This window comes from Aaosphaeria arxii (genome assembly GCF_010015735.1).
Source record: "Aaosphaeria arxii CBS 175.79 unplaced genomic scaffold BU24scaffold_6, whole genome shotgun sequence".
In the NCBI taxonomy this organism is placed as follows: domain Eukaryota; kingdom Fungi; phylum Ascomycota; class Dothideomycetes; order Pleosporales; genus Aaosphaeria; species Aaosphaeria arxii.
The window spans coordinates 2,102,793-2,123,422 of record NW_022983479.1 but is presented as its reverse complement, the minus strand read 5'-3'; the positions used below and the strand labels follow the sequence as shown (position 1 = coordinate 2,123,422).

At 49.6% G+C, this 20,630-nt stretch overlaps 8 protein-coding genes across 8 annotated transcripts; 6 read left to right on the top strand and 2 right to left on the bottom strand.

Annotated features, from left to right (window-relative positions):
• The first annotated feature begins 6,622 nt into the window (after positions 1-6,622).
• BU24DRAFT_248058 (uncharacterized protein) lies at positions 6,623-7,611 on the top strand. The gene has a single exon (XM_033522340.1). It carries the CDS (start codon positions 6,785-6,787, stop codon positions 7,340-7,342), a length of 558 nt encoding a protein of 185 aa, XP_033382157.1. The 5' UTR covers positions 6,623-6,784; the 3' UTR covers positions 7,343-7,611.
• Positions 7,612-10,585: 2,974 nt separating this feature from the next.
• On the bottom strand, positions 10,586-11,342 carry BU24DRAFT_424849 (uncharacterized protein). Its single transcript, XM_033528599.1, has one exon. The coding sequence runs from the start codon at positions 11,008-11,010 to the stop codon at positions 10,690-10,692; it is 321 nt and encodes a 106-aa protein (XP_033382156.1). The 5' UTR covers positions 11,011-11,342; the 3' UTR covers positions 10,586-10,689.
• Positions 11,343-12,324: 982 nt separating this feature from the next.
• On the bottom strand, positions 12,325-13,216 carry BU24DRAFT_351272 (GINS complex, PSF2 component; the record flags this gene model as incomplete). Its single annotated transcript, XM_033523685.1, has 3 exons — positions 12,325-12,439; positions 12,515-13,014; positions 13,103-13,216. 3 exons carry the CDS (start codon positions 13,214-13,216, stop codon positions 12,325-12,327), a joined length of 729 nt encoding a protein of 242 aa, XP_033382155.1.
• Positions 13,217-13,401: 185 nt separating this feature from the next.
• BU24DRAFT_483636 (glycosyltransferase family 59 protein) lies at positions 13,402-15,644 on the top strand (the record flags this gene model as incomplete). Its single annotated transcript, XM_033533288.1, has 5 exons — positions 13,402-13,512; positions 13,571-13,660; positions 13,735-14,287; positions 14,337-14,474; positions 14,528-15,644. The coding sequence occupies 5 exons, from the start codon at positions 13,402-13,404 to the stop codon at positions 15,307-15,309; spliced, it is 1,674 nt and encodes a 557-aa protein (XP_033382154.1). The 3' UTR covers positions 15,310-15,644.
• Positions 15,645-16,045: 401 nt separating this feature from the next.
• BU24DRAFT_247978 (uncharacterized protein) lies at positions 16,046-16,731 on the top strand. The gene is made up of 4 exons (XM_033522339.1): positions 16,046-16,194; positions 16,243-16,457; positions 16,569-16,572; positions 16,632-16,731. Coding segments are annotated over exons 1-4 (255 nt in total). The 5' UTR covers positions 16,046-16,160; the 3' UTR covers positions 16,634-16,731.
• Positions 16,732-17,057: 326 nt separating this feature from the next.
• On the top strand, positions 17,058-17,783 carry BU24DRAFT_321207 (uncharacterized protein; the record flags this gene model as incomplete). The annotated part of the gene is made up of 1 exon (XM_033522930.1): positions 17,058-17,783. A coding segment is annotated over one exon (726 nt), but the record flags the coding sequence as incomplete, so codon positions are not given.
• Positions 17,784-18,692: 909 nt separating this feature from the next.
• Positions 18,693-19,411, top strand: BU24DRAFT_247858 (uncharacterized protein). The gene has a single exon (XM_033522338.1). It carries the CDS (start codon positions 18,823-18,825, stop codon positions 19,201-19,203), a length of 381 nt encoding a protein of 126 aa, XP_033382151.1. The 5' UTR covers positions 18,693-18,822; the 3' UTR covers positions 19,204-19,411.
• A 117-nt stretch (positions 19,412-19,528) lies between these two features.
• BU24DRAFT_411516 (uncharacterized protein) lies at positions 19,529-20,005 on the top strand (the record flags this gene model as incomplete). Its single annotated transcript, XM_033526050.1, has 1 exon — positions 19,529-20,005. The coding sequence occupies one exon, from the start codon at positions 19,529-19,531 to the stop codon at positions 20,003-20,005; it is 477 nt and encodes a 158-aa protein (XP_033382150.1).
• Between the last annotated feature and the right edge of the window lie 625 nt (positions 20,006-20,630).

Below are 20,630 nucleotides of genomic sequence, written 5' to 3'. Positions count from 1 at the left end.
GTTGTGTTATGTTGACTCGAGGGAAGAAGGAACTAGCCTTTTGGAATTTACTTTTTCTTTGTCGCAGAGAGCTAACGAGCGTGATGAGAGCAATGCGAACTTTGTCGTGAATGGAAGGGAGAGCTGGCAATCCGGAGGGGGAGGAGGTGAGGTGATGTTGCTGGAAAGGTACAACGGAGGAGAAGGAGAAAGTGGTGGTGGTAGAGGTACCTCGAAGGAGTATTATGGGCGTAATGGCCTTGAGCGGGCTGGCGGCGGCGTCGGCGGCGATTGCGATGTGGATGGGGTGGACGGGGAGGGGGGGAAGGATGAGGGGAGGGTAGGGTAGGGGAGGGTAGGGTAGAAGCAGCGATGGCGAACTAAGAATCAACTGCAAGGGCCTTTTGCCTGACTGACGGCGGGACTGACTAGTGGACAATGGATGGTACACTGGTGACAGTAGTAGATAGTAGACGACAGTGCTCCGTAGTAGTGAACAGTAATTGTTGTAGTTACTGTGTAGTGGAGGACGGACACACCCTCGACAGTACACAGTATGTGTATGGGTGTGTGTGTGGGTGGGCACACAGACAGACAAAGGGCAAGACAGGACAGTAAGAGAACCCTTCCCGTCACTTATTACCACCTAGTCCCTGGTAAATTGTTACTTCCCACAGACTACCGTCCACAGTTCACAGCCAACAGGGACAGGGCAGCTTCCAGCTCAACGGCGTCCCGCGTGTGTTTGGGGGGTTCTGCAAGCGAGGAGAATCCTGCCCAAGGGTGGGGAGCTAGGAGCTAGGAGCTAGAGCTACTTGAAGAAGTTCTAGTTCCTAGGAGCTTGGACCGTGATGGTAATGGGTGAGGTGAACCGTGATGGCCAAGGGAGGCTCGAGGGAGAGAGAATGTCCAAGGGGACCGTGATGATGATGTGACGATGCTGTCTGTAGAAAGAAAAAGAAAGCAAGGTACGACGTAGGGAGAAAGGGAAGAGTGAAGGGAAAGGGGGAATGGTTGAGAGAAGAAAAGAGAGCGGGAAGAAAAACGAAGAGAGGAAGAATCAGAGCAGGATGGACAGCGGTGGTCTCGATAATATCACCATCCAGGTACGGAGTATACCTAGGTATGGGATGGGATGGGATGTTAGGGTTGGATTGGATTGGATTGGATGGAATTGGTCCCTCAAGAAGGCTTCCGATGAGTGGATTGGACTAAACTAGACCGTGGAGTGATGATCTGTGATAATGTGATAAGTTGGATTGCTTGCTTGCTTGCTTGATTGCTTGCTTGCTTGCAGTAATAATGACAATAAAATGATTAAAAGAATAAAGAAGCAGCCAGAGAGGAAGGGCAAGCCACCAAAGGATTCGCTAGCAGAGTCCTCGTCCTCGACATGGGGGGAGGGGGGGGGGGGGAAGAGGTAACTAGGGGGTTGGAGATGGGGGAGTAGGGGGAGTAGGGGGGTTCCTTGTCGTGGACCTGCGGGCACTTCGGCCCTGGACGCTTGGGGAGGAGGAAGAGCCAGAAGGACAGGGATGCAGCACTAGGGGGAAAGGTGATGGGATTGGGTAGAAACGAAGGGGAGAGAGTGTGTGATAATAATGGATTATTGTGTGGATGGGTGATGATGATAAGAGGTACTCCGTACTCCATGGTGGTAGAATAGGAATACTAATACACAGTAGTGATGGTGACGGTTATGGTGCTGATCAAGATTCCATTCGTACTTCGTAAGGCCCTCGTACTGGCAAGAGAAAAACGGCACACGATCGCTTGCGGCTTGATGGATCAACAGTTCTCGTGTGAGGTAACTACCTAGGTACCTAGACTAGATGCAAAGCAAATTCTTTCAACACCCTCGCCCTACCGTATGCACATACTAAAAGTACATTCGAGGGTTCGAACAAAGAGTCCCATCATCTACGGAGTACTACACTAAACAGTTACCTAAGAGACTGTACTTGTACTCGATAAAATCATCAAGTAAATCGGAGTTTTGCCGAAAGAGGATTACCCAGTGCCCTGTGTCGTGGATAGGATAGATGCACGCGCAACCAGGTACCGCCGTGAGGTACCTACACAGGTATCCATGCTGTTCACCGTCACCTCTGTACCTGTAGTCGCGGTCGCGTTTGTGGTCATCGCCGTCGCCTGGGTACCTAGTTAGTGGTCTCGGACGTGGTCACGGTTCGCGGTCGCGGTCGCGGTCGCGGTCGCAGCGGCGTTTGCAGTAATTAATTGTAAACACATTCCGCATATGTACCTATACCGATCTACAGAGTACATACTGTAACTACGGCATAGAAAAGCTAATTCGTTCTTGTTGATACGAAAAGATAGGGCTCACTCTCCGGAGAAGAGAGAGACGGATATAGGAAAGACTTAGGTACTTACGACTCCCTACTGTGAAGTAGGTACCTGGGTAGGAGATGCTCTGTCTACTACTCCGTACAGATAGCTTTGTAGCACGTTCAATGTTGGATGTACTCCGTACCTACTCCGTACCTAGATACCTATAGGCATGGATGTACATAGAATACCTAGCTATGGTACGGAGGATGCGAATCTGGCTCCTTCCTCAGTTGGATTGTTTTGGTTGCTTAGCATTCACCTACCATCTCCCTGCCACCTCGCACCATTACAATATAATTTGATCATCCTCATCCTCATCCTCATCCTCATCCGTCTATCTTCTCTTCCATTCACCATCTCCGACCCTATCACTGCGCCATCCCTGCTCCTCCACCCCCGGTCGTCGTCCAGGCCAGGATTAGTTCGTTCCCAAGGCCTCAACGTCTCCCACGCTTATCCAGGTCCGCATTTGCACGACCCCTGAGGGACTCTCTCGCCATGGCCAGGCCGTGGCTCGCCTCGTGTTTTTCCTTGCGCTGCCATAAATGACCATCCGTTTGCACCATTTCACCCAGCCAATGCCCTCTGGCACTGTTGCGGATGGCGCCGTTGCGATTAACAACATGTCCGATGTCATCTCTGCACCGTCCTATGATGATCAATCGCCTGCAATTATCCAGCACCCGCATGCTCTTCTCAGCGACGGTCCGAACCCGTCCGCTTCGCCTACCAACTCATCCCCAGATCCAATAATGGAAGAATTACTCTCTAGGGATCGATTGCCTAGGCTGGGTCCGTTGGGAGACGGAAGGCACTGAGGGATTGGTGTCCAACATCCATGGCTTCGCAGTTCGCACGCATACAATACGGAGTGCAGTATTATCGTATCTACCTAGTATCTATTACTGCACGCGCTGCCCGGCTGTTAACTGGTACGCTACGGCCGACTTGCGGCACAAGGCCCCTGCGACCAGGAAGTGCTCGAGGCCACAGCGGCCGCCCGCATGAGACCCGCAACGCGCTCGTTCCATCAGAATCCACACGTACCAGGGTAGCTCCAGGTTCTCAGTACCGCATCAACAGCATCTGCTATGTACGTGAGTGACCTATGCCGCCCTCTGGCCTCCTCTTTGCTCTTCTGCTCTGCTTTGCCCAGATCCTGGAAGTAATGTACCTGTAGTGTGCGCCAGCTAGAAGGGCAACACTTTCAATCCCGGACTGAGTACGTGGGAGCATCGTAATAGTTCAACCACTTGTCAATCGTCACCCATATTGGGCCGCCATCCTCGCACCTCCAAGACGACTCACTCTGGTGGTAAAAGGTTATCTCTGCTGAATTGACTCCGGCGACCACGGCGACCACGGCGAGGGCAAGATGAGCCAAAGCACGCCCAAGCACACGAAAAACACAAAAATCCCTCGTTGGGGCAAAGATCGACTCCACCCCCCACTGTCTAAACTGTTCCTGCGTTTTCGGCTGCCCAGTTTGAGACATCCCCCCCGAACGGAACCTCGCATGCTTCTCCCCGCCCGCATCCCCCAACCAACGCCTTGCTAAGTGGATTCATCCAGCCACTCGTCTCCCATTGGCCGAATTGATCCATATGCTGGAGGAAAAAACAAAAGATTCCGTTCTGATATCGGCATCTCGTGCTGATATGCTTCAAGTGCACATCTTCCCGCACTACGCGTGGGGCACAGCAAGTTGAATCATGCCATAGCACACAAGACAACTTCGGTTCCAGCGATAACCCTCGCGTGTCTAATCCGCCGTATGGCGAAAGATCGCTGTCGCTTCTTTCTTGCAGGAAGGACGATCTGTTACTCCAACGTGCTCCAAGAGCTGGAGTACTGGTCGCTGGGTTGCTCATATCGTAGGGATGGTACCACCCAGACCCACCGCCTCCCCCTCATTCTGTACCGTACCTGTCTGGGGGTGGTTAAAGATTCAAACTGCTACTGGGTGTGTTGGCTCTCTCCCACAGAAACACCCATTACTACGACCTTCAGTAAAGCGTCAAATTAGCCGTATAACCTACTCCGTACTTGTCTTCTGATGCTGTTACCCTCATTGATAAATCTGTTTTGTCAACCAGTTGGGACGCAATACCTCTTTCTATAATTGTTGGGGTGGTCCGAGGGATACAAACAACAAATCCAATGCCGCTTACCTGCATTAATAAAAACGCCCATACGCAAGCCAATATAGGAACAAGTAGACTACAGAAGGCCACTGGACGGATTATCGTGCCCCCATCCAGCCGTACCCACTTTGCAAGCAAGAAGCAGATCCCACAAAAACCTCTCGTCACATCCTGCCTCTGCACGTCTTTCCGAATCACATGCCCAAGTCACGAAAGCGCCTAGCGTTGAAATACTTGAGAAAAATGATATTCAGGCTAGCCTCTCTGCACGACGAACCCTGATACAAAGTTCACATACAGAGAGTTCTTGGATTCATCAGGGTCGGAAAAGATCAACCTTCAAGTGACTACCTACATCATTGGGTCCGCTGAGATGAGATATTACCCTGACTGGCTTTGCTACGAACATTTTCAGGCCTGGGAAATACGTGTCCCGCTATGTCGTGCAACGCCGGGTAGCTGCACGACGCAGGTGTTGCAATGTGCATACTGCAGTCCTCCGATCCCTGGCTAGCAACCTGTTCCTATTAATCTGTTCCTAAACCGCAAGATTTCACGCGATATCATTCGACTAAATAAACAACCATTCAGATTGAGTCCTCGGTTTTCTCTTCTTCTGTCTCCTGTTTCGGCAGATTGAGATAGTTCCAATGGGTTTTTACGACCCAGCTTCACGTGACTCCTACTCAGACAAATGAATGTACTTGCAGGCCGTACGCTAGCCTACATCCACAACTCGAGCCGCGTGCGGCCCTTACCTAGAGTACCACAGATACGCAACCAACTTCATTCATCTCTGAACACTCATCGCTTAGTTAAACTTCAATAAGGCTTCCAGACTCTTTTCCTGGGCGGGCCAAGGACACAAGACAATTGTTCTTTGCCTTGACTACGGCGTACCATAAAAGCAATGCACATAAAAACAACAACTCGATACTTTGGATTCCACCGCCAGTGTGGAACTAGTAGCTCCACAATACCGAGTACTATGCATAGATCAATCAATACAGGACAAAAGAACTCGCTCGTACATACTCCGTAGAGAGAGATTGCTCATCAACAAGAAGAATTGGACGCCACCCCATCACACCACCGCCTACTTCCTCGTACGCGGCAGCTGGGAGCAACTTCCCTACGGTGCTGTGGGAGGCCACTAGCTTCGATGCAGCTGTACGGCGTTCCTCAACGACCCGTCGGCTTGGTTTAGTTTCCAGCGAGGCGCAAAAGGTCCGAGACTTACGATGTGCTCTCAGGATGCACCAGCAATGAGAAAATTTTGCATCTGCGCGAGATTCTGGTCCTCCAGGCCGCTTGCCCAAGCTCAATGCCATACAACATAGCAGTCGTTTCTTTGGCGGTAGACATCACGCCGTCATGCTTCGATTGACAAGGTGGCTTCAGAACCGAAATCTGAGTAGAAAGCCATCAGGACGAGCAGTTTCTGCACCGCTCTGCACCGTTCCCACGCTTTCTTAGTTCCCACTTACCCGGGAACAACCGCGCGGCGCTCGGCGGTATAGTGGACCTAGCTTCGAACACATAAAACACGCCGTCGCTGAAGTCTATCAAGATCTAAATGAGCCAGTTTGTTGGTGTGCCTTCCACGCGTTCCTATTTCCATCTTCGTCATGTCGGCACTTATGAGCACCTTTTTCAACCCAATCAGAGCCACCAACGACTCAGAGTCTACCTAATCAGGAATCACTAACCCTTTCAGCAAACGGGATCTGCGCAAGGGTACCTAAAGCAACTGCGCTTCCCATTGAAACAACGCTACTGTGTGCAGAGTGGAGTTCTAACTTGAAATCTTGACGACTAGCAACATATGTAGGTAGATTCGGATGCCATCTTCTCCGCCCCCCTTCGACCGTAGACAGTGGACACAATACATCATCATCATCATAATTAGTCTCGCGGGACATGGCTTCCCTCCCACACGATCCTTCTTCTCCTGGGAATCGAGAAATACGAGCGCCTCCACACATACTTCAGAGCTAATGGCATTCAGCGGTGCAAGCCTGGCTCCTGGTGCACCCAACTCTGTGGCAATGGGGCCCACTGCTCTGCACCGGAGCAAGACTCCGCACAGCCAATATGCTCCTGTATGAATACCACGCAACACTATCAAATCTACAGTACATGTCGATGGCACCCTGGATCCTGGAGCTGTATAAATCAACAACGCGCACAACCGCGCATTATGGCTGACCGTCGACATTTGAGCCTTCATCCATTCCTTGGAAGCCACAGCAGAATTTCTAGAGATCATTCCTTATCTGACCCAAAAGCTTTCCGCAAGTGAACCGGGAATGATAATCAACGTCTCAATTTCTTCAGAATCGTTAATTCGACTTCCTTCGCTCGTGCTGTGTCACCAAAAAAAATACATACGTAGATATCCAGCTTGGACCTTGTATGGCGCCGTTGCTCACCAACGCTCAATCGTTTCCTTGCTCTGTAAGCATCAACAACCTAGTGTATCGTATCCTGTTTCCTGTGCGCAACCAGCCTTTCATTACTCCGGAGATTCTTCCGCAGCTCGACGATCAAGTCCCCTCTGGACTGGTTGCCTCTTGGCCGCTTCTTTGCCCACCGTCGAGGTCAGTAAAAAGTACGAAGCCGCTGAGCAACGTTGGGTATCAATATGTGACGATCCCAATTCCAAATCTTTCTACACCAGCAAGATGGTTCACGCTGGGGTCCTCGACTCGGAGTCGTCCCACCAGCGCATGAATCATGCCCCGCTGTCAGTTTTGCCATCGTCCTTCGCTGACTCGAAAGAGAGCGCGCGAATTGACGAGGCGAGCGCTTCGAATAAAACCCCTTCCCCAACGAGTCGGAAACTGTCCCAGAACGGCACTCCCTAATCCTAAAAGATCCCAGCACCTCCGTATAACCCCCACAACGTCCCGATGTCAAGGTTGGGTCGCCGTATTGTACTTGACAGAAAACGATGCCTCGGCCGTAATTGACCTTGTTCCACAATTGCTCAGCGACTCGTATGAGCATCAAAGGATTGCTCGACGCGCATACATTTCTCAACCATCGTTGATGGATTAGCTGTCGCCTTACAGCTCAGGCATTACTGCTCGACGCTGATGATGTGCCGCCCTACGCAAGACCTGTAGGGCTTCTGAAATCCTTGCTTCACCTCTTGATTTGGACGTGGAGCTCATCGCATCCGTTGCTAAAGGCCGCTGGTTCCATGCGCGTGATGCGTTCTTGACTCAAGAAGGCCCTGAACACTTCATCATTCTAGGGCTAACTACGAGTGACTCTGACAGATCTTCAGTGCATATTTCTCCTAACGGCAGTAACGTTTCGCCTGCGTGTTGAACTTCTGGCCCTCGAGGTCTCGGTACAGACGCTATCGCGATGGAGCAATTTCCTCAAAGTTCAATACCATGGTTGAGCTCGTAACACTGAATGCCGGCTGGATATTCATTCGAACTGGTGTCTGTCAACTCACGTATGCTGTAGATTCTCGGGCAACCACGTGCGCTGAATCAATTCATCGGAAGGGAGAGACATTCGGCAACATAACGTTGGATTGGGAACTGGGGATGGGTAGCCATGCTATTCCCCACCAGGGTATCCTTTCTCACCACGAAACGATGTGAACCCAAAACAGCTCGTTATACATTGCTTATCGATTTGGAATTTCCGATTTCTCACCTGTCTGCCCAATCTGTCTGCCAAACATGCCGATCAATCGCACTCTAAGCCTTGAGCGAATACTTTCCGTGACCCTGAGAACCAGAAAAGGTAATGTCCAGAGTAGTCTTGCAGCACGCAATCCACATGGAATGAACTGGCCCAATGTCGCCGACCTCCATTTCTCCAGTAGAGGGAGACCATTCATATGTGCCATGTTGCAACATGCGCGCCAAGTCAAGCCCTATCTGTAGCTCTCGGTGGCCCAAGTTGGAGGAATACCATACCATATGTGTACTCACAATCACCCAGTTTGGTCACGGTATCTGCAAAGATTTTAGGATCTTCTACCAAACGATCACATGGTACACTTGCTTGCATGATATTTATTGAAAGATCAACGTCCAAACCATACGTTATGGTGAACGATAACCTTTACCTGGGTGACGGGTCTTGGACTACTGGCCAAACCAGCACTCTCTGGAAACGCTTTATGTCAAGATTTACGGTGAATCGATAGCGTTCTCTTCCCACCAGGATTCGAATGAGGAGTCTGCAACCCCTTCGAGCAAGTTCAATAACTGACTCCACAATGTAGAATATCGAATTCTGATCATTTTCATCGTTTGCCTGGCATCCAGCTAACCCAACCGCTTTCACCGCCATCTGTCAACTGGCCAACTCCCCACTCCAGTACCGGATGCCATCACTGAACACTTCGAGGCGGACTACTGCTCCATTACTCGTCTACCTGGATTCGAATGCGCGTCGCTCGTCCAAGGCTGCATCGTGATTCAGAAACTTGCAAAGCCTGTTCCCGATCCCTTTACTTTCTTTCCAAGATATACGAGAAAAGAGCAAAAGTGAAGCGTAGCGTCAGTTAGGCCATTCGGGTCGTATCCGAACCTGTATTTGTTTTACATAACATGCCTCAGCGACTCGCGGCTCAATGGTCATAGTTGTATCTTGACTCGAGAGTGAGGGCCTGAATAATCGGCTTGTCAGTACTGTTTCCACATGGTCATGTGGCACAATCATGAGGGGAAATGGTCGGGATCCCTTCATGCTCCAATGTCATGCGAAGCGAAGGAATGACAATGTGCAATTGCATTCTCTACAGCACGAACTACTACATCGAAAATGAACCCTAACTCCCATCCTAGCCGAGGAGTTCCGTCGGCAGTGGATGAGTCTCGATTCTTTCCAAATAGCTAATGACGACAGTCCGATAGTCGGCATGCCATCTGCGTCGATTGGAAAATCCAGCGTCATCATTAGCGCTTCCTTCACATGCTTTTTGGCCATTGTTGTCATTGTTGATTTTCCTTATTCTTCGCGTCGCGAGAACCGCGTGTTGAAAAGGTTTCGGAAGCGGCATGGACATTGCCGTACCTGCATGCATGCGTGCTGTGCTAATGCAGCTACAGGGCTACACGACACGGAGGGGAACCAGAGTGCTGGAAGAGCTGACTACATACATGCCACGGGTGACGGGACTCGAAATTGCAATGCATGAAGAAAACCCAAGGCAACTAGGATGATGAGGAGAACGTGGAGTAACATCTGTCTCGTAGTTTTTTTTTCTTTTTGTTGTTGTTCTAACAACTACACCCAAAGTTTCATCCTCCCTGACCGTCCGTCCCTATGCAAGCCCACGACGTGCGCCACGCACATGTATGTGATGAGCAATGGAGATGTCACTTGGGTAAGGGAAAGCAATCCCTTCTCATTACCACTATTTGCTTCGGCTTCAGCAAGCCATAAGACGTGCATGTCGAGAGGGCTCCGATTCGCGGAAAATCTTACATCACACCCGAACATCAGCAGCAGGAGCACCACCACCATGCACGACGCCCAACAGTGGAAGGCACACAAAAAGAAGATTGCCAGCATTTATTGACTTCATTGCAGAGCGTGTATTTCAAAATGGCGAGATTTGTTCTCGTAGGTGTTGTATTGAATCATTATATTGTAGTGAAACCATTGCGCCAAATTGGGAAGATCCTCTAACATCTTCGTTCGAAGAGAGTAATAGAAATTTGGGAATAATCAATAGAATCAACAATATCGTACCCACTCACACGAGCAACCAAAAACCCCATCACTGCATCAATTGCTTACAATAAATAATCATTAGAACCGAAATCAGAACCTCTTCGTCCTGCATATCCACTAAAAACACCACAATGCTCAGTCGGACGCAATAACTACCCAATATTAGAAACACCTCGCCAGCCCGCATGCCCACACTGCAAGCCACTCACTCACCACCAAAGCCATCGCTCGTCAACAACCCATCAAAAAGGGTGTTAGATACATGCCATGCCATGCCATATCCCCCCATCCCGTCCCTCCCACGCACCGGGACAGCCCTTCCGCATCGCTGCAGCCTCACCGTCTCACCAGTGAATCATGCGGCAATCCCCCATCCCTCCCCCCGGCCCCATCCTCCCATTCCCACCAACGAAACACTCCTATTCCGCTCTTTCCCTCCTCTTCCGTCCTCGAGAAGTGGATTAAACTTTGCAAGAACCGAGTCGAGTAATCTCCGATCCCGTGTCTATGACATATGTTGCTCTTTTTTACTCAATGGAGTAGGAGTTGGGGGGTTTGTATGTCGGTAGTGAGGGTAGGTGTCGATTGCTGATATGAGGGCCCTGGTCTTGTATTGCAGGCTTTCGACTGGGATTGGGACTGCGGGCTTGATTCTTTGAGGTTGGGGGGTTAGTGAGGTGTGGATTGCGTGTGTATGTGTGTGAGAGGGGGTGGGTGGCTTGTAGTGGTGGTCGTTGTTGGTGATTGGAATGGCGGGTTTGTTATTGTCTTTGAGATGGTTGTGTGTGTGGTTAATGCAGGTACGCGTGCGGTTGTGACTTTCCATTGGGGAGTTCCCCTCTACTCCGTTCTTTCTTCTACTTTCCCTCTATTTGCGTGTAATGCATGAGTGTCCGGATTTGGTTAATGGTGATAGTTGGGCTTTTGCATCACTGGACTGGATGGCACCATTATGATTGAGTGACGCCTCAATGACTGGGATTGATCGAGTCTGAAGACTGATGATGTGTGAGATACGTTAGTTTGGTGGAGGGATATTGGCTTGTCGGATCGCTGTGTCCCCTATGGGTTCATGGGATGTCTTTCAAGGCATGCGGGGATTTGATATATCAGCTTCGGAATCACTAGGTCTTGATGCTAGTTATTTGAGACTATTGGTGGGGCAAATTGAGTGACATGCTATTTGTGATGGATTTATTGACATAAAGTCATGATTTAGTTGACTGGTTTTAAAATAGGTATTATTTGTTTGTATAGTTTCAATATACGAGAAATTATATTCAATATGAAGGCAAACTTCGAGACTCGAATTGTTGCACACGACATTCTTTCATAGCTTGTAGATTTATGTATACCACCATACACAGCATCTATTTCTATCGCTGTCGATATATTTGCCCATTACTATTTGAGTCTTTGAAGCCATAGAGAACCGAAACTTGTGACCTCGCTATGATGTTCAGGCGTCTCGGTACGTCCAATGATATATTGCTGGAAGATCGAAACAATTATCGTCGACTTCCTATATCTGATCCATTCCGTCGGCAGCACCAATATTCGACTCCCACCCCACACGTCCAATGTATCGTATTGGACCCGTGGCACCCACCAAGGACCTTCCCTGTTCGGACGAAGTTTTATCGTCTCGAACGCACGTGGTCATGTTGGGCGAATGCTCTGCTGCGTTACTGGTATCCGTCTCCCAGCGCCACTGTTGCACAGCGTTTGAAGCATTTTCTCGCGCCACGCGTCCCCGCCTCGACACAAAGTATGTGATAGTCATGGCATGTCAGACGGAAAGGACGTTCCTTGAGAGGCCCACGGCTGACGTTCTTCTTTCGGAAGAGCGCACGAAGGGTGCACGCGTCGAACGGTTGTGCCGGCCTCGGTCAGCGTGATGTGACAGTAGGGTGCAGCACGTATGTGCGGAAATTGTGACAGCAACACGTCAACGTTGCGCCGCCGTGGGGTATTCCCAGAGTGACCGAATCATTGAGAAAGATGGATTCGAATTTGTCAATCCTGCGAATGGCAACATCCATCTCTGGGTAGCCTTGAAGTGGGCGACCAGAAAACGTAGGCATTCATGATTCATACCCGAATAGTATGAACGGTATTTGGAATGGAGATGCGTAACGCATCACTGCATTTCCATTTCGTCGTCTTCGTCGTCGTCGGCTGTTCCTGGGTATCCCCCCTCTCCCTCCTCGCGCTCTCTGTCTCTTCTCTGCTGTTCTCGCGATGCTGAGATCTTCCTGTCCATTCATTAGCAATCATGCGTGTCGCCAGTATAGGGCCCGAAGCATTTGCAAAATGCGGTTCCAACCTACCTCAGTCCATCGATTACACCAGTGATGAATGATCTTCCCTCAGCGATCTCCATTCCTCCAGCACCAGTCAAGCTAATCGAGCCAGCTGCCACTAGCTGGTCTGTACCTCTCCGAACTTTAGACAGTCGGACCTCCCTAAGATCCCGTAGATATCTCCGCACACTTTCAGGGTCTTCAAAGTCATCTTCCGCGGCCTCCAGCAGCATCTCTCCCAATTCCAACCAGTGATATGGCAACGCATCCGGGGCGGCATCGGCGGTCGAGCTCGGGAGGAAAGGCGGAGAGAATATCGTAGTGGTATCTGGTGCGACCGGAGGTAATCGAGGCGGAGGAGAGAATCGTTCATCGTTTTTTGTCTCATCGTCAAGGACAGCCTTCAGTGAGTGAGGGTTGAGCCAAGGTGGAGGGATGATGTTGGCGCGCCGTTGACGCTTCAGCAACAGCGCAAGCCATAGCGGTAGAACAGCTCTGCGGCGTGGATCGAGAGGAGGAATAGAACCCTATCTTTATTAGATCACATTCAATCCATTGCCTCGAACAGCGAATTCATCAATGTCTCGTGGTGGGGTTCCGGCGGGGCAGACATACGCCTAGCAAATCTAATCCTTCCAAAGTCTGCCGTGGCATAACGGTCACTTGCTCCATTTCGCATAGGAATGCTACCTCTGCGGGCGTCAAACCCGGCGGGAGGGGCAACGCCATGATTCATACGCGTTGACAGGCAATTGTTCGTTCTTGCAGTCGAGGTGTATTGTAGAGAGACGCGTTCGGGCGGACTTTAGCCGAGGGCACTTCCTAGGCTACATTGGGACGTTAGCTGTCTGTCCTCACTTCATACCACAATCATTGCATTCCGTTCTATCGTGACTTGTTCATTGACAAGGTAGATGCCGTCGTTATCTACTGGGTGGGCATTGCCCCTCGCTGTTCTCACCATTGCCAATGTGGCGGGAACGTGGTTCAAATTGATCTCAGGAGAAGTCCCTGATCCCTACTTGGTACGACTTGTGGTCGCAATATACATTGGAAAAAACTCAATGCTAACTTTCCTTGAAGGACGAGGTATTTCATGTGCCTCAAGCACAGAGATATTGTCGAAATGACTGGTCTTGGGATCCAAAGATCACTACCCCGCCTGGCCTGCAAGTAATCCTTAACCATTGATTCGTGGAGAAAGGTACTGACAAGTCGCTAGGTATTTATTGTCATTACTTCTGAAGCCCGTTATAGGGTGTGATACAGATGTACTCAGACTACTCAATGTGGCGGCTATATGTGCGCTTTGCATTGTAGCATACGACGTCCTTCGAACCCTTGGAGCTCCTAGATTGACCCTGAATGCCCGCAATAGCTCGCCTCAAAAGCAAGTGGACAGGCAATTTGAAACCGATGTGAAGTATGATTGTTCTCATACAGCTCTCAACATCTGCCTTTTTCCGCCATTGTTCTTTTTCTCTGGCCTTTACTATACTGATGTCATATCGACGCTCCTGGTTCTCATCAACTATCGAGTCTTTTTAGCTGGTGGTGCGGGCAATTTCACTGCACTCAAGAGTGTGTCCACAATACTAATGGGGATATTTGCACTCTTTTTTCGACAGACCAACATCTTCTGGGTTGGAGTTTTTCCAGCTGGTTTGGCGGTGGTTGAGTCCCTCAAGCGGCAGGACGCGCCTGCTCCTGCGACAGACCGTACTTTCGCAGAGATTATTGGCGATAGCTGGTCAAGAGGAACGGTGTATGACGTTCCCGTCCACGATGCCGACCTACAAGGTATAACGACCTCGACCGTTGGGTTGTGTTCGCTAACAGATTTTGGGAGATTATGCGATAGTCATTGCTTCGGTGGCCCTGGTTGCACTAAGGTCACCCATCATTGTCATCAAATCCGTAATGACTTACGTTGTGCTCCTTTTCTTGTTTGGTGGATTTGTGGCCTGGAATGGGGGAGTAGTCCTTGGTGAGAAACACTCAACCCCAAGCACGAACTCTTTACTGATGCATACTATCTAGGGGACAAATCAAACCATGTGGCTACAATTCATCTGCCACAGATGCTTTACCTCTGGCCGTACATTGGCTTCTTTTCGCTCCCTCTTCTTGTCGCACCTCTTCTCGCACCTATTGTACGACGATTGCCTGGCGGTCTCCTGAAAACATTCCCGCTGGACAGCCTGATAGGGCCTACTCGGATTTCTTTGCCAGGAATAGCTGGTGTCGTCCTGTTCTCTATCTTTGGGTTGCTCGCGGTTCACTACAATACGATTGTCCATCCCTTTACGTTGGCTGATAACAGACATTACGTTTTCTATGTGTTCCGCATTCTGCGCCGACATCCAACGATAAAGTATCTCGCCGTGCCAGTCTACTATACTGGCGGATATCTGGTCATCTCGGTACTTGGAGCAAGGTCCTCCAAACAAAGTAGCAGGCGAGCTGAAAAAGGTCATCAGCCAACCAGCGCAAGGAGCATTCGGAAGCCCTGCCAAGCCAGCTTCGTCATTGTATGGTTGGCAACAACTGCGCTGTCAGTTGTTTCAGCTCCTCTGGTCGAGCCTCGCTATTTCATAATCCCTTGGATGATGTGGCGATTACATGTGCCAGCGAAGTTAGCCTCACTCTCAGATGCAGATGCTCGATCGAAGCAAAGAGCTTCGTCTGCGTCGCTAGATCTGCGGCTTACGCTAGAAACAAGCTGGCATCTCGCAATCAATACCGCTGTCGGATATCTTTTCTTATATCGTGGTTTTTCGTGGGACAATGAGCCTGGGCGCATTCAGAGGTTCCTTTTCTAGGCAGAGCGAGGCCACCAATCAGACGTGCAGTCGGGACGTCAACCTCACTTTGCGATACGGGAATGTCTAGCCAAAGAGTGAGGCGACAAAAGTCACAGAAAAGCGATTTACCAGTCGCAGACTTGCATTTCAGGGCAGCCTGTCAGACTTTATCAATGTTGCGGCAATTATTACGCCAAATGTGGTTGCCTAGAGCATACGTGTCTGCGGGACACTCCCTCCGCACCCCCGAAATCGCCTGTGGCATCTGAAATGTATGTACAAACGTACGAATCATCGGTTCATCTTGATAATTAAGTACATACATTTAATCCAAAGAGGGAATGCTTGAGAGGTTTGATCCAGCTGTAGCAGCTTACAACCGTGATCTGCCTTGTCATCTAGGAATAAAAAAGAAATGAGAGCTCGATCCTAGTATTCTAACAAGATGGAACAGCACTGAGAATGCAGCTGTACCGGTCACTGATCTCTCCCAAACTGACCTGGAGATTCTTGTGAGACCAATCGCGAACCCTAGCTTGCAGTCCACCTTGTGCGGGATCCTGGAAAGGACACCCGCCATTGTCCTCCGGTGTCCTGCTGTGGTAACCGCTCGCAGCCAGATTCTCTACGAGCCGCATAGAATAGGGCTTCTTGAGACTGGAGAAAGGGCGTTGGGCTGATTCCTGTGACTGCACACGAAAGCACAAAATCAAGGTCGCTCCGTCTTCAGACGATAAACTGTTCGCACCACTTGAAATGTTCTATGCCAAAAACTTAGCCCATGCAAATTTAAACGGTCAAAACTTCTTGCCACAAATATTCAACACGTTTCTCGCCCTGTGTATGCCTCAAACCAGTCTTCCGAACAAATGGAATATACCGGCCACAAAGCATCGTACCCTAGTGAGCACTCATATCTAATGGAAGATGACCGGAACCAATTCGAGCAAGCCGCCTCACCCTGGAAAGCAAGCCTAGCCGTTGGTAGCCACCCGCCTCGTCATACCCCACGAAATGAAGATGCCAACCAAGCAAACTTCATTGATGGTTATCCCTTTTCTGAGGCCGGGTCTATGAGTTGTATCAACCCTTCACAGCTATCAAGATCATCCTCCGGATTCGCCCTGCCTCAGGGCCCGGCATGTATGGATAATTTGGAACATTTGGTGAGCTATTAATATTGAGCTCAGCTTTCCCCTGCAGAGCAACCAGGCATCCACGAAATAATTCAACCATCGCTACATCGTGAAGAAAACAAAGTACTGATTCTCCTACAGAATTGTGGTTCGGGATATGAGCAACCTGGATTTTTAAGCGCGACACAGTCTAATATTTCACAGAACGTTCCAAGCTCCGCGTATGATACTGGCCATTTCTTCCCTGCGGTCCACTCTGCATTTGATCAGTACTCTTCGGGATATTCGCATCAGTTCATGTTTCCAGACGCGTCCGAATTAGGGGAAGACGGTACGCAATCACTTTACCATTTCCCACAAGCCGATGTTAAATTGAATACGCTCTTACGCATAACTTCTCAAATAGGTTCCATAGGGAAAAGACAGCGAGGAATGGCCCGACAGGGTACGCACGACCCTGATGAGTTCTCTACACGACCCAACAAATTCCAGAGACTTGATCAGACGCATCGTGAAGGACGGAAGTCAAACTCTTACAACCATTCTCGTCCCCACAGATCCGTGTACCACCAGCATGACTCGGTACACAATCTTCTCGGTAACACTAACATAGCATCGAGGGAGTATAGATTGAAAAGTGAACAGAAGAACTTCGTTCGTCAATGGTTCAGGAAATTTCGCAAGGTGGATGAGCACCCACATATCGCCAGTGAAGAGATACATGCTTTTGCTACGCTATTGAAGGCTCCACCGCAAGCTATAGCGGGATATATCAGGGATAGGGTCCTGATCGCTCGGGAAGAACCAACGTCCGAAACTCCCTTATCTCCCACTTCACCTCGGCCAACTGGAGGAATAGATGCTCAGAGGACATCGTCTGAATACAACCTGAGAGCGGCCAATACACACCTCGAACCCGATACTCTGGACTTGGTAGAGAAGTACGTCGTTGGGTCTCAGCGTCGCCGCACCCAGGGAGATGGACGCCGTAGCGTGAACGAGGGGCATTTTAAATGTACTTTCGGCTGTGGATACCGAACTAGGCGTACATTTGATTGGCGAAGACATGAGGAGACTCATGAGCCCCAAGAACTCTGGCTTTGTCATCTCTGCCGGCAACAACATGATAATGGCAACCCCTTTCTTGTGAACAGGAAGGACAAGTTTCTGAAGCACGCACGAGATTCGCACAAGGACTTCGATGAAGAGGCGGTGCTCGACATGTCCAGAGTCAATTTCAGATCCAACTTTGATCCGATATGTCCAATCTGTGGGGAATTCTCGAACACATGGGACGACAGATGTAAACACATCACTACCCACTATGAAGACGAAGAGTTCCAAGCCAAGCAACGAGAGTCCAAGCAGGGGAAATTGCTGGGAAAGCCCACCAATGCCTTGGAAACTTCGACTTCTGAAGAATCGATGGGTTTTAGCGGCAACGACTCTGTAGAGAGCGATACCAATAACCACTATCACCCATCGGCATTTATGGATTACGGCAATCGGCTGAGTGAAAGACAGGCAGAGTCGATGTATAGTTCGGCTTCTCGAACAAAGACTTCAAGGCGAGGTGGAGAGTCTTCAGAGGGACGGTCGTCGATCAATATGACCTCCGGGTTCAATGAAAGCACCAATCCGTAGCACCAAACAGTTGTTATCTCCCGCTACTGTCCCTTTCGCATGTGCGCTTCACAGTGTCCTAAACCTTCCGATTGCTCGAGGGACCAGTTGATTCCTTGCACACATGACAGCTTCAAGGCCATATCGTCTGCGTTTTGATGTCGTTTCTTCCCTCCAGCTTGCCATCAAGCGTTGATACTCTGTCTCTTTCTTTGATTCGATTCTCTTCATTGATCCTTTTCAACCTGACTTTGTTCTTCTACCCATAGACCTGTACCGCGGAGATATGCGATTTTAGAAGACCGGCCCCCGGCTTGTGTGAAGGTTATTCGACAGAGGAGGAGTCACAGGACGCGTACGACGGGACGAAATGTTGTCTGTGCGGTGCATAGTGCGTCGGCGGTGATGTTTTTGCAGACAAGACCTGATTGACTAGTTGCGCACGCACGGAGCTTGTATACTTTATCTACAAGATGTTGGTCGGCCTCGGTGTGCCGATCTGGGGGCGACATCGGGTTTCCAAGTTACGTCCACCAATACGAGGAATAGCCGGTGTCCAGTCCCAGATGTGTGCAGCAATTAGCGATGGATTACTCGTTCGAGCATACACATACACTACAGATCCACGACCCAACGTCAGCCTCGTGGGGTCATTGGGCATGCATGATGCGGCTCAAGTAGATCAGGGACCAGTCAGATGGGAGCAACGTAATATGCCAAGTTCTATTTCGGGTAGATCGGGAGCGTAGAAGTGTATTGTGGATTGTTTAGAATGTTTAGAAGGCTTCGGACCGGGTCACGAGACTCTCGGCCCTTGTTCATTCTCTTGTTAGCTCTTGGTTCCGACGTCGTATTATGTCACCTGTTCTACTCTAAATCCCATTTCTTCCCCAAACAGTTCAATTCATCGGTGCACGGTCCATCATCTCGGCTTGGAATAGCCGTTCTCCCCCAACAAGGCAGACCTCTACGACCTCTGACTAGTCGTTCCCCATGTCATCTGTCTACACTGTCCAAGATGACTGCAGAACAAGTTCCTTACATCCTGACCGGTGTCAACTTTAGTGCTCCACTTATGAAGCTTAAACGGAAACCACGGTGTAGATTCCCTCAACGCTGCGAGCAATCATTTCTTGGCGCTCTTTCGAGATAAACATATATATGATGCTTGATGCCCGCTCTGGTCTAGATTTCAGAGCTTCAGAACCACAGTCCACAATTCATACTTTCCCAATTGGAACCCATTCTGCATAAGCATCATTTTCATACATACTTTACTACTTGATTGACTGTGATATCATCTACAGTCACCCAACTTCAAACACTCATCTTATCACAACATCGACGTCATCGTATACTCAAAGGCACATTCGGCCTAAAACCCATATAGAATTTACCTCTCAACAAGCCTCAGCGGCAACAACCCTAAATTACCGGGCGGTCAAGATCAGACTGTCCATTACAACATCCAAGGCCCGATGAAAGACCAATCTTACGACGCCCCGATCGACTCTCGAGACCTAACGAAACGTTTGAATCTCCTGCAGAAGTCCGCATCCACACCAAACGATGGAGACTATGTCTCTCGACTGCCTAGAATGTCAAGATCCGGAACCACCTCCTCTTCTGACAACGCATTCATGCATCGACTACCAGCCTTCCGCAAGAGTCCCACTTCTTCCACGACGGGCAGCGATGAAGTGTCTAGACTCGAAGTCATTCGTACCATTCCCACTTCCAAGACGCACAGAGAAAGCGTCGAAGTTGCGCAGGGACAGTTCTCCAAGCCACGAGTCCGACGCAGGAGGGAGAGCAACGAGAGCACAAAGAGCCAGAAGGAGTTCCAGTACTACGGGAGGCACGCGAACAGCTGGCTCTTCAATGACTTCAGCATCACTGATACTGTCAAGAAGGGCTTCGGGAAGGTCTTCTCCAAGGATGACAGGGATAACTAGGACCGATCATCATACTACCATCGTTTCTACACTATTTCTTTTTTATTTTGTCAGAGTTTCTGCCGATTACGTTCGATATTTTTTGGACTATGATTTCATGACCTTTTATTCGGGGTCGGAAGTTTCATATCTTCAGTGTCAGTTATATAGTCGATCAATTCATCCAGCAATATTGCATACAAAACAATCATTACACCGCCTACCATTGCAATGTGCCCGTGATCCCCGAGATCCCAACTTTCAACCTAACCTTAGCTAATGTTTAAGCATAAACTCTTTTTTGAAACCTTCCATGTGATTATTCGCAAGATCCTTGCTGGTTTTTAAACGCCCCGTTATGCTGCGCCTTTGCCCGCTCCTCTGCAGGCATCGCATGTCTCAGGACATCGCGGCGACCAATCATTTGCCGCCCACCGCGCCATCATCCTGCAATGAACATGGTATTTACTATCGGGCAACGATTTGAGCATAGTTTGAGTTTGAAGCATGTTTATGGCAATCGGATTCATATATAAGTCAGAATTCCACTGTTAAGTTCGGGCACGTCAGAAACATTTCGAAGCTCGCCATGCATCATTGGTACGCGAACGATCTTGCGGATAACGAAGATCTGTTCTCCGCGAGG

Coding starts and splice junctions, on each gene's coding strand:
- BU24DRAFT_248058 (XM_033522340.1), top strand. CDS start 6,785: ATGATAATCAACGTCTCAATTTCTTCAGAATCGTTAATTCGACTTCCT.
- BU24DRAFT_424849 (XM_033528599.1), bottom strand. CDS start 11,010: ATGGAAAGTCACAACCGCACGCGTACCTGCATTAACCACACACACAAC.
- BU24DRAFT_247978 (XM_033522339.1), top strand. CDS start 16,161: ATGGAATATACCGGCCACAAAGCATCGTACCCTA. Junction 16,195..16,242: donor CCACAAAGCATCGTACCCTA/GTGAGCACTCAT, acceptor AATTCGAGCAAG/CCGCCTCACCCTGGAAAGCA.
- BU24DRAFT_247858 (XM_033522338.1), top strand. CDS start 18,823: ATGTTTAGAAGGCTTCGGACCGGGTCACGAGACTCTCGGCCCTTGTTC.